General features: G+C 38.5%; 1 protein-coding gene across 2 annotated transcripts; it reads right to left on the reverse strand.

Annotated features, from left to right (window-relative positions):
* Positions 1-426: 426 nt before the first annotated feature.
* On the reverse strand, positions 427-19,215 carry HSF2 (heat shock transcription factor 2). Of its 2 annotated transcripts, XR_005556730.1 has the most exons (14): positions 18,859-19,215; positions 11,655-11,763; positions 10,177-10,304; positions 9,846-9,970; positions 9,526-9,601; positions 7,587-7,648; positions 7,415-7,499; positions 5,052-5,197; positions 4,219-4,482; positions 3,528-3,633; positions 3,220-3,273; positions 1,751-1,881; positions 1,325-1,409; positions 1,041-1,096 (listed from the first exon to the last, which is right to left on the reverse strand). XR_005556730.1 is itself a non-coding variant. In XM_039343543.1 (13 exons), the coding sequence occupies exons 1-13, from the start codon at positions 19,003-19,005 to the stop codon at positions 816-818; spliced, it is 1,668 nt and encodes a 555-aa protein (XP_039199477.1). In that variant the 5' UTR covers positions 19,006-19,212; the 3' UTR covers positions 427-815. The 2 variants fall into 2 exon arrangements, 1 of the variants encoding a protein (XP_039199477.1); XM_039343543.1 differs by lacking the exon at positions 1,751-1,881 and having other exon boundaries at positions 427-1,096; positions 18,859-19,212.
* Between the last annotated feature and the right edge of the window lie 2,533 nt (positions 19,216-21,748).

Here is a 21,748-nt window from a genome sequence, read left to right on the forward strand (position 1 = left end):
TTTAGAAGTTATTTAAATGCACACAAACTGAAGCTACTGCCTATATATAGTCTTGCATTTGCAAATAGATATTCAGATAAAGATTGTTTTCCAGCACATATGTGGAAACTTTTTTCCAGTTTTCCAGCAGCAGGGTTTTTAGGAAAAGGGAAGTTGATCTACTAAGAAATGGCTTTCACGTATTAGGACCCGAATATTTATATAATTGAGGTTAAAATCCAACTAATTTTTTAGCCTAGGTTGATCCCTCTATCCCACAACCAGAAGTATCTTCATGCAGAAAGCCTTTCTGTGAAAAAGATTAACCCCAGTCTGGGAGCCAGAGTCACTCTCCTTTCCCAATCTCTTCCCTCTGTATGCAACATTCTAACATCCCTAAAAATATGCAGTGCTTAAATAAGACTTGAAGTTAAGTGACACATTACATAAAGGTCTGGTCCCCCTAACAGTTTTATTTAAACAAGGTTGTAAAAGTAAAAAAAAAGTAATGAATAGAACTTGGAAATCTATGACCTCCAGCAAAAAATCAAAAACAAATTTGCATCAGTCAGACATTAGGACCAAAAGTGAACATGAGATACCACAGTGGTTAATACAGAGCATCTGACTATATGTGTTTAGAAGATACAATGGCACCAGAATATAATGAATTAGTATGACTGAACTGTTGATGGTTTCTGTAAATATTTAAACTGCTCTGATTTTGTAGAAGCAATAGAATCTTTTCAAGTTAATTGCTTTCACAAAATGCTTACAAAAGTTAGACCCCCCCCCAAACACAATCTAAATAAATAGTTTCTCTTAAACATATTGGGTTAGTTGTTCAACAGTGGCATATCAGTGTCCATTGGCACAGGAGCAAGTTCACACAAATAAAATAATGTAGCTTCACTGGCTTCTGCTTCTGTCAGAGGTTCCAGACGAACGAGTTTACTTTGGGTTGGTTGAGGATCCAGACTGCTTTCAAGGAGTTCATCCACTTCTATTGATTTATCTACAGAAGATGTGGTTTCTTGCATACTCTCTGTTGCTGTGCTTGGGTTTCCATCAAACAATGCAAGGAGAGGGAAAGCAGTATATTGAATGAGCTGTTTATCTATAGTAGAAGAAAATAAATCAAACCAAAATCATTATTTTAAACAGACAGAAAGACCATTTTTGTATTTTTACAAAATGAAAGTGAAAAAAAAATAGAGCACGTTCAACATACTGTAGAAGGTTACCAGTATGCACTGATTGCATTTTGTTCCTATCTAAAAAATAATTTCCAAAAATTGTGAATACTGGACAAGCAAACAACTTTACAGTATGAAACCTCAGTCACCTGTTTTAGGGTTTGAATTAGGCACATTTTGTGAGTCTTGTTGAGGACTATGACTTTTCATAGTTTCAATTCCTTTTGTTTCCACCTGCATAAAAGATGAGATGAAGAAAATGTTATACTAGAGAACAGAGACTTTCAAAGTAAAATACAGGTAGCCCTCATTTAATAACCATTTGTTCTATGACTAAAGTTACAATGTCCCTGGACAAATGGTACTTTCAAGCTGATCCTTGAAGTTATGGGTGTTGCAGGGGCCCTGCGATCACATGATCAAAATCTAGGTGCTTGGTAACCTGCCCGCACTGTAACTGCAGGGTGCGTTGCAATTTCCCCAAACCCACCTATCTCTCCCCCCCAATTTCTACCCTTTTACCTGCCCTGCACTTCACAGCCCCTCCTCCCTTGGTTCTGCTGCTCCCAGCTAACCTTTGCCATCTTCCTTCACTGCTGATGAGGTGTGCCGGTCTGGCCCTTTGTGAGGCAGGTGCTGGCCACGTGATGCCTTCTTCCCAAGGCCGCATGCAGCCTTCCTGAAGTCACATATAGCCAGCATCTGCCTTGTGAGGGGAGGAAAGCAAAAGTGAATTTGAGATGGCAAGGGCAGGGCAGTGTAAGGGAACATGTGGACTCTTCGGCCCCTGGCGGTAGCCCCCCTTCCCCCTGGCCAAGCTGTATTAGTGTTCGGCCACAGCAGTTACTTAGTTGCACACTGCCCTGCTTATCTGCCATTGACTTTATTAGTTGGAAGCCACGAGAAAGTTGCAAGGAGGTCCTTGCTTAAAAGCCCATGATTCTCATTTAATGAAGACACAGGGACCACCAGGACCACCATAGCTAAGCTATGTGCTTTATGACTGCATTGCTTAAAATTCAGTCCTGATTACTGTAATTAACAGAGGACTATCTGTATTCTGCAGCAGTATTTAAAAATATGTGACATGCTCTAACTAGAATAAACAATAAGAATATTAAAAAAACAATGATAAACTAATGTGCCAAGAAATAAATTTTTGGAATTGTAGAAATCTTCATTTGTATTTGCTCTACATATATGAAAAAGAGACTGGGGACATTAATACCATAATATACAAATTGTAATTTTATTCCTAGCACATAAATACTTTACATTATAGGATGTGCAAAGCATTTGGTGCACAGAGCAGCTTGTTTTGGAAGGTTTGGTCCTGGACCAAAAACATACATATTTGGTATATTTTGGTACATCCATGGAACAAAATGGAGCTGTTTTGATATGGACAGAAATAGTTAAAAGGACTGAGGACAGAAAAAGCCAAGATGTTGGCAGATAAGAGACGGGGAGAAAAGGAAAGTTATTGGAAGGTTATGAGATTTGGATCAATCTTTGGAATATGCCGTGGCTGAAGGGAGGGAAAAGAAAAAAAAAATCTGAAAAAAAGGGGGGGGAGAAGGCAGGCTGGTGGCATGGGCACGCTTGGGGACAGCTAAAAGAAAGTGCAGGGAGATGAACTTTGCCCAATTTTCCTATCCAGATTTTGTTTCATCTGAAGCTTGAACACATTCAAGGTTTCAGTATTGCAAACCGAGTTCCCTGAAATTGCTTTAACAAAACGTCTGGAATACAAAATCTTGTTGCAGGTTCAAACCAAAATAATTTCCCCATTTTACAAACATTACTATTTTGATAGTTCCAGAAGCATTGCTATGAAATTGTAGCACATTCCTGTACTAGATAAGATACAGAACATGGAATCTAGTAAGCAATGTAAAAAGAAGCTGAGATCAGTACTAGAAAGCATGGCCATTCAAACAAACAAAAGTAGTCTTAAATTATGACCTCAGTAAAATTCAGACTTTTAAAAATACAAACATGTGATGTTTGAACACATTTCACTGATGTGCTAATGTAAACTTACTTTTGTACTACTGAGATGACTTGTAGGGTTCATCTGTACAGAACTTGAAAAAAGCTGAGCAAAACAAAATGTCACATTTTAAAAAGAAGATTCTAAATAATAAAGTTGGCTATTTTTAAACCACACCAATGTTTTATGAAAATGTCTACATTCAAAATATTCTTTAGAAAATTTAAGAATAGGGTTTTTTTTTATTGTCTCCGAAACGTTAAACTTTGCAGTTGGCATTAATATAGTACCTTGATGAAATATTTTAAAAGGAAAAAGTTTTATAAAATTGAAACAAAAAAAAAGCAGCAAATATTTACATCCACCAGAAGATCTGGATCTATGCTAAATTGCCGTCCTGACAGCATAGCCTGAAAGTCCTCTAAACTGCAATCAATGCTGTCAAGGTAATCCAGGAGTTCCACCCTAAAGGAAAAAGAAGACACTCTAGCTTTTTGAGCAGTAACTTATTCCCTGCTTGCCACTCTGGACTTCTAAAATAAAATCAAGAAAATTATACTCTTTTTCATATAATGTAAAAATGCTTGAGTATTTTTCTCTACAGTTTCCAGAATATCAGCTGGTACAAAGTATAAAACCCAAGGGCAGCAGCATATAACTACAACTGCCTTGGACACAACCACCCAGACTATCTGAAATTCATCTATAAGTGATCAATATTTATCAAGAATCGAGATACACATTGCCCATGGAAATTGATTTCACAGAAAAACCTAATTATTCAGGAATTTAAAGACTTAGAGTACATGTGTTATTGTGGATTCAAGTAAGTATTCAATTATTCTAAAACCACTGAATTCAAAATTCAATATTCTATAGTAAGCACATTGGAATTTTCTGAATTTAGCCTGTTCCAAACAGGAAAACAGATAATCAGCATATCTGAAATATATGCACAATGTAAAATATATGTGCAATTTTAAAGGAGGAAGAAAATAAGATTGTGCATAAACTTTAAAACTAAAAATAACGTAAGAAAGTATGACTCACTTTCCAAGAAGATTGATATTTTGTGAGATCACTCCATTTTCACTAAGAATAGAATCCATCATTGACACTGGATCTTCTGACGTTAAAGTTGATTGGTTGTTTAACTGAACAGCACTAGACATTAATGGGTTTGCACCATCCGAGGAAGGACTCATTGATTCATCACAGGAAATACCAACTGGTTCAGCGTTTGTATTTTCTTGAATTATAGGTGTATATTCATCCTCATTATCATCTTCTACTATTACAATGTCAGGACTATAGCTGCAACGAAAATGTAAGATTAACAAAAATAAAGTGTTTCTTTTGTAATTCGATTGGAAGTAAAACTATGAAACTGTCTTCCTAAGCTTTGCTCAGACAGCATTTCTGTTTCTGTATTTCCCTTCAAATAATTAGAAGTTCAACACATTTTGGGGAAGTAACAGAAGGGAGATTACAGATTTACACAACAGAATTCCACACATTCCACATGCACATTTTCTAAAACTGAATAATATGACATTTTAAAATTTAACTAGTGTATATTGCATAGACTTTAAAAAAAATCACAATCCATTTCACTAAATCCACGAAGTGTTTGCAACACTACATTTATTAGGCATTTAGAACATTTGCTTCAAAACAAAAACAAACAAAAACAAAACAAAAAAAATGGCCGCTTTAGGTTAGCTCTGCAAAGCAAGCCAGGATTATTAATAATTTTACTTTAGTTGTTTGCTACTAGTCCTAATGGCTGATGCAGTCTGAATCAGGTCTTGCCAGATCAAAGCATCAATGCAGGATTGCCCAAAATTATAATTATGTTTATAACATACATAGATGTTTCTTACTTGGAATCTGAAACGGTATCTTCACTGGTTTCTGGAGTAACAGGTGCCTTTTCTTCATCCCCACTATCATCAGTGATGTCATAAATAATAATGTCATCTGACAGTTGTTCTTTTTGCTTTAAACCGTCACTCCTGTTATGTGAAACCTGTCCATTTACAAGCGGTAATAACGTAATTACATATTAAAGATAAAACAGGAATAAGGATAGAAGTATCTTTAAAGTGAGTAAGAAACAATTTTAAAAGTAGTACATTCAGTGTATTTGAAATGGATTTATAAATCATTAGTTCAAACACCATAGCTATGGAATTAAAATATGATTTCTAACAGGATAATCATTCTTAAATAATTTAAGAGTCATAACCTAACCTCAACTTACAATAGTTTATTTAGTGATTGCTCAAAGTTACAATGGCTCTGAAAAAAAGTGACTTATGACCATTTTTCACACTTAGGATCGCTGAGCATCCCCATGGTCATATGATCAAAATTCAGGCGCTTGGCAACTGACATGTATTTATGATGGTTGCAGTGTCCTGGGGGTTATATGATCCACCTTTCAAGACCTTCTGATAAGCGAAGTCAATGGGGAAATCAGATTCACTTAACAATTGTGTTACTAACTTAACAACTGCAGTGATTCACTTAACTGTGGCAAGAAAGGTCATAAAGTGGGGCAAAACTCACTTAACAAATGTCTCAGCAACAGAAATTTTGGGCTCAACTGTTGTAAATTGAGGATTAGCTCTATTGTCTTGTATCACAGAGGCTCTTACTCGATTTCGGGGAAAGAAATGAGCACACTTGCACACTTGCACTCGCAGCCATCAATGAAAAATATTTCTTTATTCAAATGGTATTTATTAGTAGTTCTCACTTCTATCCTGGAGACATCAATTTAAGCCTTCATGGGATGATACATTCTGTCTTTTTTCTCTTCCGTCATCCAGCTACACCCTATTTACAACTCACTATGCAAGGAGCAGTGATCAATCTTTTTTCACATTTGAGTGACATAAATTACAAAACTCTAAAAGTGGGATTCCAGGTTAAAACAAGGCTTCAGTCTCTTAATATTCTAAGCCATTACTTTAAGTCTCTTCTAAGGTTCCTACCTATTGTCCTAAAGGTGCTGCAACCATCAAAATTAACTAAAGCCTATCAATAATTCTATTTTGTAAAGATGGTGCAATTTTGATTACTGGACTTTAACTAATGCTTTACTAGATATAAAACTGCCTTTTTGTCTTTTAAACTAGAAAAAAATAATTTTTAACCTAAGAATTTAAGGATACAATGCAACCCACAAAACTAAAAATCTTAGTTAAGGAAATGGAAATATGCCACAAATACAAGAATAATTAATCTCACGATCTTTATGGTTTTCTTTCTACTGAAACTCAAACATTTGCATTGAATTGTATAGTTTGGTTTAATATAAACCATTATTTAGTGTCTTTGTAACTGAAGTCATTATAGTGGAAGGAGAGTTGTTATATTCAACAGAGGAAATAAATATGTTATTCTCTTAAAAACTAATAATGGGCCCATGTTTACTAAAAAATGGCATGGTCATAGAAAAGAAATGCAAGTTTATTCCAGTGGAAACCATTTCTACTGATAAAACCATGGGATGGTGATGCCCTCTATTTCCTGCATCTTGAAAAAAAGAAAGAACTCAAAGTTTAAGGGCCGATTTAAGGGAGAATGTAGAACATCAGGGTAGAAAAAGTACACCTGTGCAAAGTGATTTGAATTTGCACAACTTTGATTCTGCAGTACAGGTAGTCCTTGACTTATGACTACAACTGAGCCCAAAATTTCTATTGCTAGGTGAGACCTTTGTTAAGCGAGTTTTGCCCCATTTTACAACCTTTCCTGCCAGTTAAGTGAATCACTGCAGTTATTAAGTTAGTAACACAGTTGTTGAGTGAATGCAGCTTCCCCATTGGCTTTGCTTATCAGAAGATCACAAATAAATGATCACAAGGCCCCAGAACACTGCAACAAAATTGTAAAATGAGTCAGTTGCTAAGTGTCTGAATTTTGATCATGTGACCATGGGGATGCTGCAACAGTCATAAGTGTGAAAAATTGTCATAAGTCACTTTTTTCAATGTCATTGTAACTTCAAATGATCACTAAATGAACTTGTGGACTACCTGTAATCTGTAGTCTACAGCCACAATGAAAATAGTTGGAAGTCTGTTTATAACTGCAATCACTAATCTCCTCATAACAAAACAAAACTTCATTTAAACTGTTTTTCACCTGTATCTCAAACATCCCTACTAAGATAGTCCCCCCAAGGTAGATAACTATTTACTGTTTTATTTTTAAATATGTTTTAAAATTAACTCACATGATGTTTGTTTTCTGATGAGTCTTTGACAATCTGCTGAAATAAATTAGACTTTGGAGCCCCATTATTATTCAGAAGCAGTGGGCTAAATCAGAAAAAAAATATGTTAATGCAGTTCTAAAAGCTACATTTTTAGAAAAAATTTTTCCAGAATTTTCAAAAATGAGCTTACCGTTTGCGTTTCAGACTCACAAGCTGATTATTCTGAACGAGAGTAACAATGAATTGCACAATCTGCAGAAAAAAACAGAATGTTTTAGTGCATTTCAATCTCAAACAAAACTACATATCTCTATGGAAATAAGTCTGAACTTAACAGAATTTGTTAATTTATACTGGAAATTAAGTTTCTTGTGCATAAGAGAACAAATTGTTTATCAATAGTTGCACAAAAACAAAAGAGAAGTTAATAATTTCTTTGAATCTCTTCAGCTAATTATCAAATATAAAAGCCTGTATTTCAATATTCATTCCAACTTGCAGATTGAGACAACATAGATAGGGTGCTCTACAGCATGAGCACTATCACTTTGGGACCATGTCATTCCTAGATGCTTCAGATGGCCTGGACATGTGAGGAATAGCTGGTTCAGGAAGCTGTCAACACCTCTGTGGTTCCTTGATACCTCTAAAGAAATATTGGTGCACTCCCTTCTAAAGAAACTTTCCCTAAAGTAAGCAATACCAGTAGTCCTCAATTTAGGACCATAATTGAGCCCAAAATTTCTGTTGTTAAATGAGACACTGCCCATTTTACGACTTTTCTCGCTACAGTTGTTAAGTGAATCACTGCAATTGGTAAATTAGTAACCTGGTTGTTAAGTGAATCTGGTTTTCCCATTCACTTTGCTTGTCAGAAGGTTGCAAAAGGTGATCACATGATCTTAGGACACAGCAACGGTCATAAATATAAACCAGTTGCCAAGCATCTGAATTTTAATCACATGATCATGGGGATGCTGCACAGGTTGTAACTGTGAAAAATGTTCATAAGTGACTTTTTTTGGTGCCGTTGCAATTTTGAACAGTCACTAAATGAACTATTGTAAGTCAAGGACTACCTGTATTAGGCAACTATTGTCCTGCTTCTAATCTTCCCCTTTAAGGGAAGTTGTTGAGAAGGTAATATGGTTCCAGATGCAGAATGCTCTAGATTTAACAGATTATAGATTATATGGATCTTTTTGATCAATTCTAGAAATGAACAAAATGGGACTGGTCATTTTGGTAGATGACCTTTGACACAGTTGTCTTGACCTCTTAGGAACTTTCTAGACTGCCTACTATTGTTGGGGATTAAAGTCAATGTTTTACAGTGGTTCCACTCCTTCCAAAACAAGCAGTTCCAGTCAATGGCAGTGAGAAGAAAGGGCTGGTTCCATGGATGTTCCCTTGTCAGCTTCTCTTGCCCCTTTTTGACATGTACATGAGGCTGCTGGGAAAAATTTCCAGATAGCGAGGTAAATTTTTCCCCTCAGAGCAAGCAAGGAACATTTTTTCAATATTCATTATGGTTTTTAGAAAGTTATCTGTATTGTGCTGTGTACATATTTTCTTAGTAACACCAACATTCACAAATAACTTGAGCTAGGGTTTCTGCAATGAGAATAACTGATGGATAGCCAATACTTGAAATAATTCCTGCATTACAGCATTAAAAAAGATAATGTATATAAAAAGACTTCTGCTGAAGTAATAAGGAATAAGACTTTTCCACACACATTCCATATCTGCCCTGTTTTATTCTGGAGAATTTTTTCAGAGCTTTTGGGATAGTGCTTAAGAATTTACTATCGTGACAAAGAAGAACAAAATGAATGCAACCCAATCAGTCCAAAGGTAGTGAGTGAGGCTACCCCTACCCCCATAAATTTATTTTTGTTACATCTTTTCCCCCAAAGAACTAATCATCATTTACAGCATTTGAGTTAATTTGTAGGAACCAATTAATATACTTTTAAGATTCTGATTTTGCAGGAATTTTTACTCTCCAATTGCTGTCAGTAAAAAGTATTTAATCTGTTAATTTGTATTATATTCACTAAAACCATATTGTTTCCTTCACATAGATTATACATGAAAATGAATCTCAGAAAAATTAAGATAATTACCTTTCGAATAACTTGTTGCTGCTGCAGATGTTTTGCTCTCAATTCTGCTACCTCCCGCCAAAGAGATTCATTCTCTCTGTTTCAAGACATTTATAATTAGGGCAAAGATTAAAATGTTTGCATGTGAATATTAGAAATGTATCCTGAAAAACAATACTAACAATCACTAATATGACACAGATAATCCCTTCTATTGGTATGAGACATATAATTTTTAAAGTTATAGAAATTTTCATGTTAAAACATTTGATATTGAAAGGCCAGTTTTTCCAGTTTTGATAAACAATAAAGTGACATCATATTGACCAACGTGTATTTACCTCTTCAGTGCAGAAAGCCTGGATTCAATGGTTTCTTGTTTAATTTGAACCTTCTGAGCGCTGCTTATAATTTTAGACAGATCTTCTTGGCGAATTTTATTTTCTTCAGGTTTCGAGGAAGAAACCTATTTTTTTAAAAAAACAACATTCCAGATACAAATGAGTAATGATATACAAGTTGATAACAGCTTGAAATAGGTCTTCTGTGATAATGGAAATGGAAATTTGTTTTGGAAATAAATTCCAAAATACTATGATGCCTGTGAGATATGCATAATATAGGTAAACTTTAGCAAAAGGTGTTCAAAGATCTATAAAACTTTTCACTAACCTTTCTTTTAATATGTTCCAATAAATCTTCCCGTCCTTGTTTGAAATAGGGATGTTGGAACTCAACAGGACCATCTCTTTCCAATTTAACAATACCAGAATCCACATGGACCACTTTACGGAAACCATCTGAAAAATTACACCCACAATGTAAAAATCAACAGGAATATTCAAAGGCTTCATTCAAACAAAGTGAAGATTTCCATACTTAAACAATGTAACAAACCTTGCAATTCTTATGTAAACAGTTTTGCTAATGCACAACTGTCCTCTACTATCACCAAAATCCATTCTATTAATTTCCACAGAAACCAGTATTATTATATAAGACAAAAAAATTAGCATAGGAAGCAGTGCCTGATCACTTCCCTTTCTAGCTTCACAGATATTGCTGTATTTATGGGAAGTATGGGGCGATTGTAAATGCAACAGTTTTGTTACTATACCGCTTGATGTGTATAAAAAATACTATAAAAGTATAGTTCATCACTTTTGATACTTATGAGCCAGATAGTTTAAATCTGGAAGCAAAACTAAGAAAAACACCATATCCTAATTAGTGTTAGGTTACAGGAAGTATGCCTATGTTCTAAATATGTTTAACAAATACATGCTATTATCCTAATACAGTCTAACACGGTATTATTGCAAGAAAACTGCACTGATATGTTTACTATCATGGATTTCATTTGAAATTTTAGCCAACCAGAACTTTCTCCCCAAAGAATTTTACTCAGTAAACTAATACCCATGAAAAGTGAACAGAAATAATTTTAATCAATCCCCATACTCTCAACACCTCTTTCTACCTGCCAAAGAATGCCCTAACCTTCTAGAATAGATTTATTTTAGACTTTGAGGTACAAAAGATTGCATGGATAGAGGGAAATCAGCAGAAACGGCTTCCTTTCCAAGTCAACCAATGGAAATATCACTGTATCAAACATTTTCCCTTGTTGGAAAGTATTCTTCCAATTTGCAGGAAGTCTATGATGAATCCAAGCCATAATATATAAAAAAGATTGACCCAGCTACAACTGAGCAAACCTAATTTTTCAGGTGATACTTATTATCAATACTTTTTCACAAGTATTCAATATACTTGTGAAAAAATAGTTCTGCTAACTGATGCTTAAGGACATATTACAAAAGTCAAGTCTTTTCATAACCCTGAACTATAATATTCAATAATGACACAAAGCATGAAAAGAAATATTAACTATTCTTCTTGGATTTTAGTGTTTCAGAGGACCTAGAACACTACGCATTGAAAATTTCAGCAAATGCAATTCCTAAAATATAGCAACTACATTCCTTAGAAAATTGTTTATATTCATGATCAAAATTTAATCTTGAATGACTATAGAATGTACTGGTGTAAAACAAAAAAAATGAATCTACTTCAAGATTAATAGTATAAAACACTCCACATTTTAAGTGCAGCTCTAAATATATAATATTACTGAAAAAAATCCTCACACATATTCAGCTGCCTCACAAAGCTTGCCATGTTGTTGTGCTTGAAGTACTTTGGAAGAATCTCTTTTGCAAACTTTTGTTCATCTAATACAAGGAAACTCTGGCCATTCTGAAATTAAAGAGTCACACACAATTATGATCAGAATCTATATAAAATGAAAAATGCTTTGTATATATTTACAACTAACTTCTCACTGAAGCATTCTTTAATACAAATATACATATATATATATATATATATATATATATATATATATATATATATATATATAGTTTAAAAAATAGTTAATATCAAAATTATAAGAGTTTTCAGTGAAAATATTAAAGATTATGAACAAGATTAACACAGAATCTTAAAGAGGCAAATCATGAATACATTAATGACAGTAACTCAGATTAAAGTACAGAACAGTTTAATATTGTGCTTGACCATATAAGAACTGCCTAACAAAGTGAATTTTGGTTACTGGTTAGGTTATTTGGTTGTTCTAAAACACGTGGTGGCGCAGTGGTTAGAATGCAGTATTGCACACTAATTCAGCTCACTGCCAGGAATTCGATTCTCATGGTCTCAAGTTTGACTCAGCCTTCCATCCTTCTGAGATCAGTAAAATGAGGAGTCAGATTGTTGGGGGCAATATGCTGATTCTGTAAACCACTTAGAGAGGGCTGTAAAAGCACTGTGAAGTGGTATATAAGTCTAAGTGCTATTGCTGTTGTTTTGCTGCTATGTGTCCTCGGGAAAAAATGTAATGATGGTGGCACAAGTAATGATAAGGTAACAAGCTTGGAAAGATGTTCTTCCTTTTTATTTATTCATTTGGGGAAATATCAATTGCCTAATGAGATAAGTAACTCAGACTATCAGGGAATATGGTTCTTAGTTTCTATGGAAAAAGGGTTTATACAAGTGAATAAATTTACGAGGAAAATTTAAGTTTGGAATGGGAGAATAAAATCTAGATGTCTAAGCAAAAACACAGTCTAATTAATAGGCTAAGAATAACAGAATAGCAAATTGATTAAGAACCGAGAGGATCTAACAGAAAATTATCTACTAGAAAAGCAGGTTAATAAATAATAATAAATTAACTTGTGGACTAGAAAGCAGAATATGAGGAAACATTGGGTAGCAGAAGTAAGAAAAAATGAGGAAACAAGATTACTGTAAGACTCAGACAAAGTTTTGGTATAAAAAGACTAAAGAAAAGAAAAAAGAAAAAGGAGGTAGGAGGAGACCTGGCACATCAAGCACTACAGTCAGACAGGGCCCTTGATTGATACTGCATAGTTTGGCATATGTGACACAAATTACTGTATTTTCCGGCGTATAAGACGACCCCCGACTTCAGAGAAGATTTGCATGGTTAGAAAGTCGTCTTATACGCCGGAAAATACGGTATTTTTAACTACTGTTTTAAAATAGTAGCTATAGTATCTCTAGCACAGGGGTGTCAAACTCAATTTCATTGAGGGCCGCATCAGCATTGTGGTTGCCCTTGGGGGGGTGTGGCCTGGGTAGGTGCAGCCTACTGGGTGGGCATGGAGTGGGTGTGGCTACTGGGCAGGCATGGCCAGCTCTACATCATTCGCGTCAAGAGTGCCTGTGGGGGCCTGGGCAGGAGTGGGACAGATCTGAGGATCTCTGGCAGAAGGGGGTGGGACCAGGGCAAGTGCCAAGGCATGGTCCACTGGAGGAGCCTCACTGTTCCTCTCAGGCCATGCGGGGGGACTGGATGGTGGTGTGGGCTGCCCAGAGCCCTGGGCAGCAGAGGTCAAACTCCCAGCCTGGCCCTCAAGCACCTGCAGCACCAAGCCCAGCCCCACTTCCCAAGGGGGCACCCAGCTGCACTTATCTCCTCCTCAAGGCTGCTGCTGCTGTGATTGCTCTCCTTAGCCAGGTTGCACATGATGCGTATGAGGGCAAAGTCAAAGGGAGGCCCATTTCCTCTCCATGGGAATAGACACGGCTTTGTATCCAAAGCTTCCTTAGCAATAAGATGGGAGACCCCCAGGATAGGCGAGGAGGAGGAAAGGGGATGGTGAAAGGACAGCAGGGCAGGACTAAGAAGGAGTTCCCTCAGACCCTTCCTCTCCTTCCTTCTTTCCTTCCTTCCTAAGTACAGAGTGGTGGGAAAATATTTGAGATGAGGGAGGGAAAAAACAGGCAAGAAACGCAGCTGGAGAGGTTGAGGAATGAAGAAATGTACCATCACCTGGAAGTAGCTAGCACATGGCCCTCATCTACTTCACATATCTGGCTTGGTGGGCTCTGGGAGAGGGGATGCCATGAGCAGCGTGAGAGTCAACATTACCTGCACAATGCTGCCCAGCCCCCAGCCTGCCCAGTTTTGGCAGGGAGTGGGGCGCTCTCCTCACAATGCCGAGAGGTTGAGCTGGGTGATGCGAAGCTCATCAGCTTTGCACCTTGCTGCCTGCTGAAACTGGGCAGACTGGGGGCTAGGCAGCATTGCACTTCTCATCAGATTTGCGCCACCCGGCTCAGCTCTTGGTGCTGTGAGGAGAGTGCCCCACTGCCTGCCGAAACTGGGCAGGCTGGGGGCTGGGCAGCCTCGCACTTCTTTTTGGATTCGCACTGCCCGGCTCAGCCTCTCAGCACTGTGAGGAGAGTGCCCTGCTGCCTGCCAAAACCCCTCCCCCAGAGCCCATCAACCAGATAGGTGAAGTAGGCGAGGGCCATTTGCTGGCCACTTCCAGGTCATGGTGCATTTCTTCATTCCTCACAAAGGGTGACACCTCCCCAGCATGCACCCAGGGGACAGGGCTGACACAGCAGGGGCTGGTTCCTCGCTGTTTCCAGACGGCCTTGTGGAGCTAAGACTGAATATGTTTCAGCATAGATGACCACCACAAAATTGTACATTGGCTCCCGGCTGGCGTGGGCCAAGGCCAAGGCAGAGGAGGTCGTTCCCTCACTGTTTCCAGGAAGGCTTCACGGGCCACATGAAACCACTTCGCGGGCCGCATCCAGCCCCCGGGCCTTGAGTTTGCCATGTCTGCTCTACCATATTACCAGATATCACTTTTTCCAATTACACAGATTTTATTGTGTGCATGTGTCTATGTGAACCAGCTTTGTGTAGTGGTTAAAGTACTAGATTAGACACTAGAAGGCCCAGTTCTAGTCCTGCCTTAGACACAAAGCTAGTTGGGTGATCTTCGACAATTCATGTTCTCTCAGCTCTAGGAAGAAGCAGGCAATGGCAAACCAATCCCAAAGTCTTGCCAAGAAAATTGTAGGGACACGTTCAGGCACTCAGGAGTCAACACTAGCTTTAAGGTACTCTCCCCTCCCCCACCAAAAGTGTGTATAGTGTTTTAAAATGTTTAAATAGTGTTATATGCAATCACAGTTAGGACTGGAATCTCAGTCACTGAGTAAGCAGTTACTAAGCAAGTTGTCATGCAACTATTTTGTTCTACATCCGCAGTCCTGGTTGTGATTAAGTGATGTTGTGGATCATTAAGCAAAGTCATAGGTAAGGACAGTAAGATGCCTGGGGAAGGCTTCGCTCAGAAGCTGAAAATACTCCCTGCCAAAATCCAAGCAGCATTTTCAGCCCTGAGCAGAGATACTCATCTGTGTTCTGTGATGGCCTTCTCCCATCAACCCAACTGAGACCCCCTGCCCTCTTTTCCTTACCAAATTGCATCTACATTCAATGCTTAGATTTCAGCTTCCTCTCGTCTTCGGTGGTGGCTGAAAGAGCTGCCTACCAAAGGAATTCAGCTTCCCTCTGCACACAGAATGGAGCTCCTTCAGCAGAGTGCAGGAATGGAGCTCCACTTTGGCAACCTGCTGAAGTTCAGTTTCCCTCTGTATGTGGAAAAAAACTTGTCCAAGTAAGGTACAGGAATACAGCCCAAATATTCAAGATTTGACTTTTTGTTTCTGCATCCTGCCAAAAGAGGTCAGCTATCCTCCATGGGAAGGAGAGAGTACTTTCAGCAGGGTGCAGAAATAAAGCAAAATCTTAAAGATTTGAGCTGTTTCTGCACCTCATCAAAGGAATTCAGCTCCCTTTGGCAGGCAGCTCTTTCAGCCAGCCTCCAGAGACAGGAGGCAGTTCTCTCAGCAAGAAGCAGCAGCTTGCAACCTTCCCTGAGGGCTTCCCCCCTTTCTAGATAAGTTGGCAAAGATTGCAAATAGCTATCAGTATGATCATGGGGTTCTTAGTAACCCCCTTGTAAATGCGAATAGATTGCCAAATACCAGATTGTGATCATGTGACCATAGGAATAGTGTTGCAATGTTTTGTGATGGCTGAAGTGCTTTATCGGCTATAAAGCACTATTTTTCAGGCCGTTATAATTCTGGACTGATGTTAAATGAATGGTCATAAGTTGAGGACTGTCTGTATATAAACTAATTTTTTTGTTAGAGGCTTATAATACAATTGAATATTATGTATATAATCCAAATGACAAACTAAACATTATGGCTTTCCCAAATTCAATATTTTAATTTGAGATTTTTCTGGCTATTTTTCTAAATTATATATTTTGGGGAGAGTAATCTTAAATATGGCTGTGATCCTTAATAGCCCCAGCAACAAAATCAAACACGTGACAATGGTTGCTAAAGAAATCCGCATAATAGCAATGACAGGTAACCTGCCTATCATTATTTCCAGAAATTCTACAACAATATTACTCTATCCCCTTCAGACATGAGACAAGATGATCATTTTATTTTTATACCAGAAATATGCCCTGCCACTTTATGTAGCTTACTAGCATAAATATAAAATCATACCAATATAGATTTAATATACCAGGGTATCATGGGTTCTGCCAACAAAGGAGATTTAGAAACAATTATATTCTAGAAGACTAGAATTTATAACCTATTTTTATATCATTAAGATGACCTAATGGCCTATTTTACCTACTAGTGATTAATCCAAAATTCAATATTAAAACAAAGAAAAAGAATAAAATATCCAACTTATACTAAAAATAAATAGACACATGCAAGTGGACATGACATAAAGGCAATGTAAACTATGAATGTCTCCTAGGATCTGCTCAATGTTTGTTTTAGTCATCCAAAGAGTATGTATGAAAACTGATCCCCCTAGTTTCCAATCCCTGTTGCAACCTGTAGAGAGCCAAAAATAACCTTACAAGTAGTAAAACAAATCTTATTCACTATGCCAGAAGAAATAAAGTGGTACAAGATAATTTCATATTTTTTCTAATATTATTTATATTCCTTTGAGAAAAAAACAACTTTGAAGTTGTAACAAGGAAGCAGTTACAACAGTTACACCATCTCTCCACTTTCAAACATAATTATTTGGCACAGGAACAGATGCACTTATAAATTCTCTCGCCCTTAATATCTAGGAATTTTTTTGTAAGCAATTTCCTCAAAACAAAACAGTAACTTAAACGTTACATTGTATTCTCTGTAATATTTTGATACCAAATACTGATCTGTGAAGCAACTATCTCTCCTAGTACCGTATTAGGCTATATATGCACTATTTCCACGTATTAAACAGACCCAAGACAAGGACATTCATATGCTGAAAATACTCCAATATCTACTGAAATAAGCCATATTTATGATACCTGAATCTATTGATATTTATACAAGTTTTTCCACATGGAGCTGAGGAAGCTACAGTATCTGTTTACAAAAAGATATGGGGCAGTATTATTACCCCAATTTTTTTGCAGTCAATAACTAAATCCTAATTCGGTTTGCTTGCATTTTCTTTACCATATTTGAACTCAACCACTGTAATTTATGGAATTACATATCTGACCCTATTTTATTTAAACAACACTCCTTTAGTAAATTGCTTCCTAATTCCAACAACCACTGACAGAAAATTAGCTACCAAGACTAAATTTTTAAATTTTATCTTCCAACAAATATTTAATGAGAGGCCCTGTCTGGCTGTGCAATCAACACAAGTATAATCAATCAATGGTGGGTTCCAGTTTAAAAATGGCAAAACAGAAGAATGTGGAGCACAAACTCCACTTCCTGTTTATTACAAGACAAACCCTCAAACACAAATATTTTTCTTGCAAAAACTTTGAGGCCAACACCTTCAGAAAAACTTTCAAATAAAATGCCAAACTGACTTGGTGAACAAGAAAAATAGCATAAACTGAGACAGCCTGAAGAGACTTATTGAAAATGCAGAATTATATCCTACTTGAGAAAGAAATGATGACAGCCTAATATAAAAGTGAGTTCTTTGGGTTACTGGCAACACATTCAAAAATTTTGGGCCAACTATAGGGAGAGATAGGACAATTACTGCATTCTTGGTCTATTTTAAAGACCTTGAAGGCAATTTCCCCAGGTGCATGAGCCAGGAGGCTAGGCCTGTCCAGCTGGTAATGTGGCTTTTATTATTGAAATTATTATTTACCTCAAATGTCAGACAGACATAAAAATTTAAATAAATAGCTCAGCCAGAGGCTCAGGGCATACAATCAGTATGAACGTTAAATGGATGAATTTAATGAATTAACATTAAATTCAACACCCTCTTTTGGATACTAAATTAACACTACTGGAAAGTATAATATTCCCAAAGTCAGACTTTTCCACGCACATTTCTTACTCGCAGAAGCAGTTTGATTTGGAGCAGAGATGTCAAGAGGGATGCTTGATTAGCTAAGAGATCAGCTTTCTCACCCAGGACTACTGGGCATGTCAGGATTCCCACTATCGGCACCAGTTCTGCATACACCCCAGAGACGTGCCCCGTGCCGGTCTCGGTCCAGGCCCTTCTGCAATGATGCTTTCCGTTCGGAGGACCCCTCGGCGCCCTTGCAGTCCTCTTTGGACGCCATGTGACAGTTGGGGCCTCCCAACGGCCTCGTCCCCAGGAAGGACGAGGGCGCAACACGGGGCCGGGGAAATGACTGATGCGGGGAACGGGGGCGGGAGAGTTTACATGGAGAGGTGACAGGATCCGAGGACCGTCGGTGATCTCGGGACAAACCTTCACCCGAAAAAAAAAAAAACCCCTTGACTCACGCCAGATCACGCCCCCTTCCTCTTACACCGCCGCCTGCCGGGCCTTTTTTCCCGCCGTACGGGCGAGAGGGAGCCTGACCGCCAAAGCAAGGCTCTAGGGCAAGTAAGGGAAGCAAAAGGCCGGTTCCCTTCTCTCTCCCCCCCACTTCGCGGCGGGCCCCTCTCAAGAACGCCTACCTGACTCCAGGTGATGAGCTGGTTACTGGGTGCGTCGCCCACCAGCGCCCAAAGTTTACTTAGAAAGGCCGGGACTGCCGTGGCGGCGGCGGCGGCAGCGGCACCCGTGCTGCCCGCCGACATGACCGGCTGCTGCTGCTGCTTCATTATGGCTCGGCGGAGGGGGGGGGCAGAGCGGAGGGACTCTGGACCGGTATCCTTCCTCCTCTCGCCGGCTGCGGCGGTGCCGATGGTTCCTTGCCTGGCGCGCCTGCGCAAGCTCGCGAGACACGCGCGAGGCCGGGAGCCGCTTCACCCAGTCTTTACATAACGGGACCACGTGCGCGGCCCTCACGAACCACAACAGCCAGAAGCTTTCGCTGCCATTGGATAAGGGCTCGCGGGCTCGCTATTGGCTTGGCGCGGCGGGAGACGGAAATTTCCACCGACTGGAATGCAAAAGAGAGACCCGAGACTGCCAATGAGAATAGCGTTCGCCTAATAAGAATGAAAGAGACGCGCGCGTCAGCTGAAAAAGGGGAGGGGGTTGCCTAATGCTGGAGTTGCGGAGGAAAAGTTACCATAGCAACAGGGGACAGCAACCACAGCAACGTTGGAGAAAACACACCGGTGCTTAATTGAAGATTAACTTTCACTCCGCTGTTCCTCTGTTTACATGTCCAATCCTATACTCTTTTAATCCCCAGGAACTAAATTGGACCTACTCAGCCATTGTCTATAAAACTCAGGAGTGAACTGTCAGCAGTGAAATATTTAAGTGTATTTCAGTGAAGATTTGGAAAGTTTGTAATGCCGTGGTCAGGGACGTGGTAGGCCAGGGGGACAAAAAATTTTTCAACCGAAATGCTAAAATGTATGCTGGGATCAGAGTCGGAGTTAAATTTCATGCTTTAAATGATGCTTTTTTTTTTTTGAAAAATTGACTCTATATGGTCCACAGTGACAAATATTTGTGCAGCCGGGATCAGAATCGTTAAATTTCATTGTATAGAATGGCTCTCCACTTTTATTAACAGGAAATAACTAAAGTGGCCTGAGCTTGAACACCTCTAGCAAAGGTGAGAATGTCAACTCCATGAGCATTTGGTTTTGCTGTTTAGCTTTTTTTCTCTAGACACTAGGTAGAGTTTTGGAAATCACCAAATTGTGATGTAAAAATTAGAAAGTTCAATAAAGATACTTGAGTTCCCTTTCCCATAAGCAGATGCATATCTATGTGTGTTTAGAACTCTGGCTCAAACAGCTATGTTACCAGATCAAGATCAGCAAAGGCAGGCATTTTCTTACTTATTTTGCATTTGACAGCCTGTTACAAATAGCAAGCTATTTTTATTGAGGAGATTACTCTGAAGAGGAGCTAGTGAGTCTATATAATTTAACACTATCTTTTCTTCTATATATCATAATCATCCTGTTTTTAACACTTTGTCCTTTTCAACCATGCCTCTTTTCATCTAAATGACTATTCACTGTTTTAAAAACTTAATTTATTTATGACTAGCTGCCTGCTTTCGTTAAGGACATTGCTTATTAATGGCTTAGCACAGATGCCAAATAATTTCTTTTATGTGCCTTCATAGGTAATAGTTGGAAGTCTCTTCTAAAGATATGAACAGGAGAAAGGTATGTTTAGTCTAGTGAAAAGAAGGATGGGGGAGTGAAATAGAATAGAATAGAACAGAACAGAATAGAATAGCAATTTTCCAGTATTTGAGGGCTGCCACATAGATGGGGGGGGGGCAAACTATTTTGCAAAGTACCAGAAGGCAAGCAAGAAACAATGGATGGAAACTAATCAAGCAGCAACCTAGAAATAAGGAGAAATTTCCTAATGGTAAGAACAATCAACCAGTGGAATGGTTTGCCTTCAGTGGTTGTGGGTGCTCCATCACTGCAGGCTTTCAAGAAGAGACTGGATCGCCATTAATCTGAAATGGTGTAGACCAGGTGTGTCAAACTGCTGGTCTGTGGGCTGGTTGCATCATGCGGAGACTGCGCCCACCCCAGCTCCAGCAATGCAAAAAAAGTTGCGATATGTCGCAACATGTCATGTGATGCGGCAAGTTTGACACCCGTGGTATAGACTGTCCTGCTTAAGCAGAAAGTTGGATTGGATGACCTACAAGATCCCTTCCAACTCTTAGCAAAAATCATCTTTAGTGCATAGCAGAGAAATTTGCCCAATGTTTTTCTACCATTTTTCATTCAGTTTAATAAAAGAAGTTACTTTCTAAATTGTTTCAATGGAGAAATTCTAATAGGAGGAATGTGGCATTCTAGTACTTATTTAATTACAGGATGGCCAAGAGATGTAATACTGGCTTATTAAGATATAGACCAGAATACAAATAAAAGTGAATAGATCAATAAAAGTTTAAATTAAATTTAAAACAGTGTAATTTATTTCAGCTTTATACTAAACATGCCATCATCAGGTAAGTTCCTGTCACTAATGAGCAAAATTTTGCAGCCATACATGTCACATCTATTGGACAGAAAATAATTATTGTAAAATTAATTCTGGCAGTCTGGCCAATTTTTTGGAATGGGAGGTGACAGAGTTAACCTAGATCAACTATCAGTCAAAAGATATGATAAAAACTCCATATCCCACAATGCATGTACAGACTCAACCATAGTTTCAACTTGGAATTGTGAAATCCTGGAATGGGTGGGCAACTAATTTTCCCAAGAGGACACATGAGAAACTGGGACTGTTTTAAGGTGCCACTGATGCCATCCTGCCCCCTGCTGATGCCACCCCACCACTGACACTGCACTAACCTTCACCTCCCTACTGATGCCATGGGCCAGGTGGGGACTGCCTGCAGGCCTGATGTGCCCCACAAGCTGTAAAATGCCTAGGTCTGTCCTAAAATCCAAGCGAATA

Source organism: Crotalus tigris, unplaced genomic scaffold, assembly GCF_016545835.1.
Source record: "Crotalus tigris isolate CLP2741 ecotype Arizona unplaced genomic scaffold, ASM1654583v1 scf7180000017861.769447, whole genome shotgun sequence".
NCBI lineage: Eukaryota > Metazoa > Chordata > Lepidosauria > Squamata > Viperidae > Crotalus > Crotalus tigris.

What these genes read in the sequence shown, in the direction of transcription:
- HSF2 (XM_039343543.1), bottom strand. Translation starts at nt 19,005, where the DNA reads ATGAAGCAGCAGCAGCAGCCGGTCATGTCGGCGGGCAGCACGGGTGCC. An exon ending in AGCTCATCACCTGGAGTCAG is followed by an intron (nt 11,764 to 18,858) that starts GTAGGCGTTCTT and finishes CTTTAATTTCAG; the next exon opens with AATGGCCAGAGTTTCCTTGT. An exon ending in AATATCAATCTTCTTGGAAA is followed by an intron (nt 3,634 to 4,218) that starts GTGAGTCATACT and finishes TTTTTCCTTTAG; the next exon opens with GGTGGAACTCCTGGATTACC.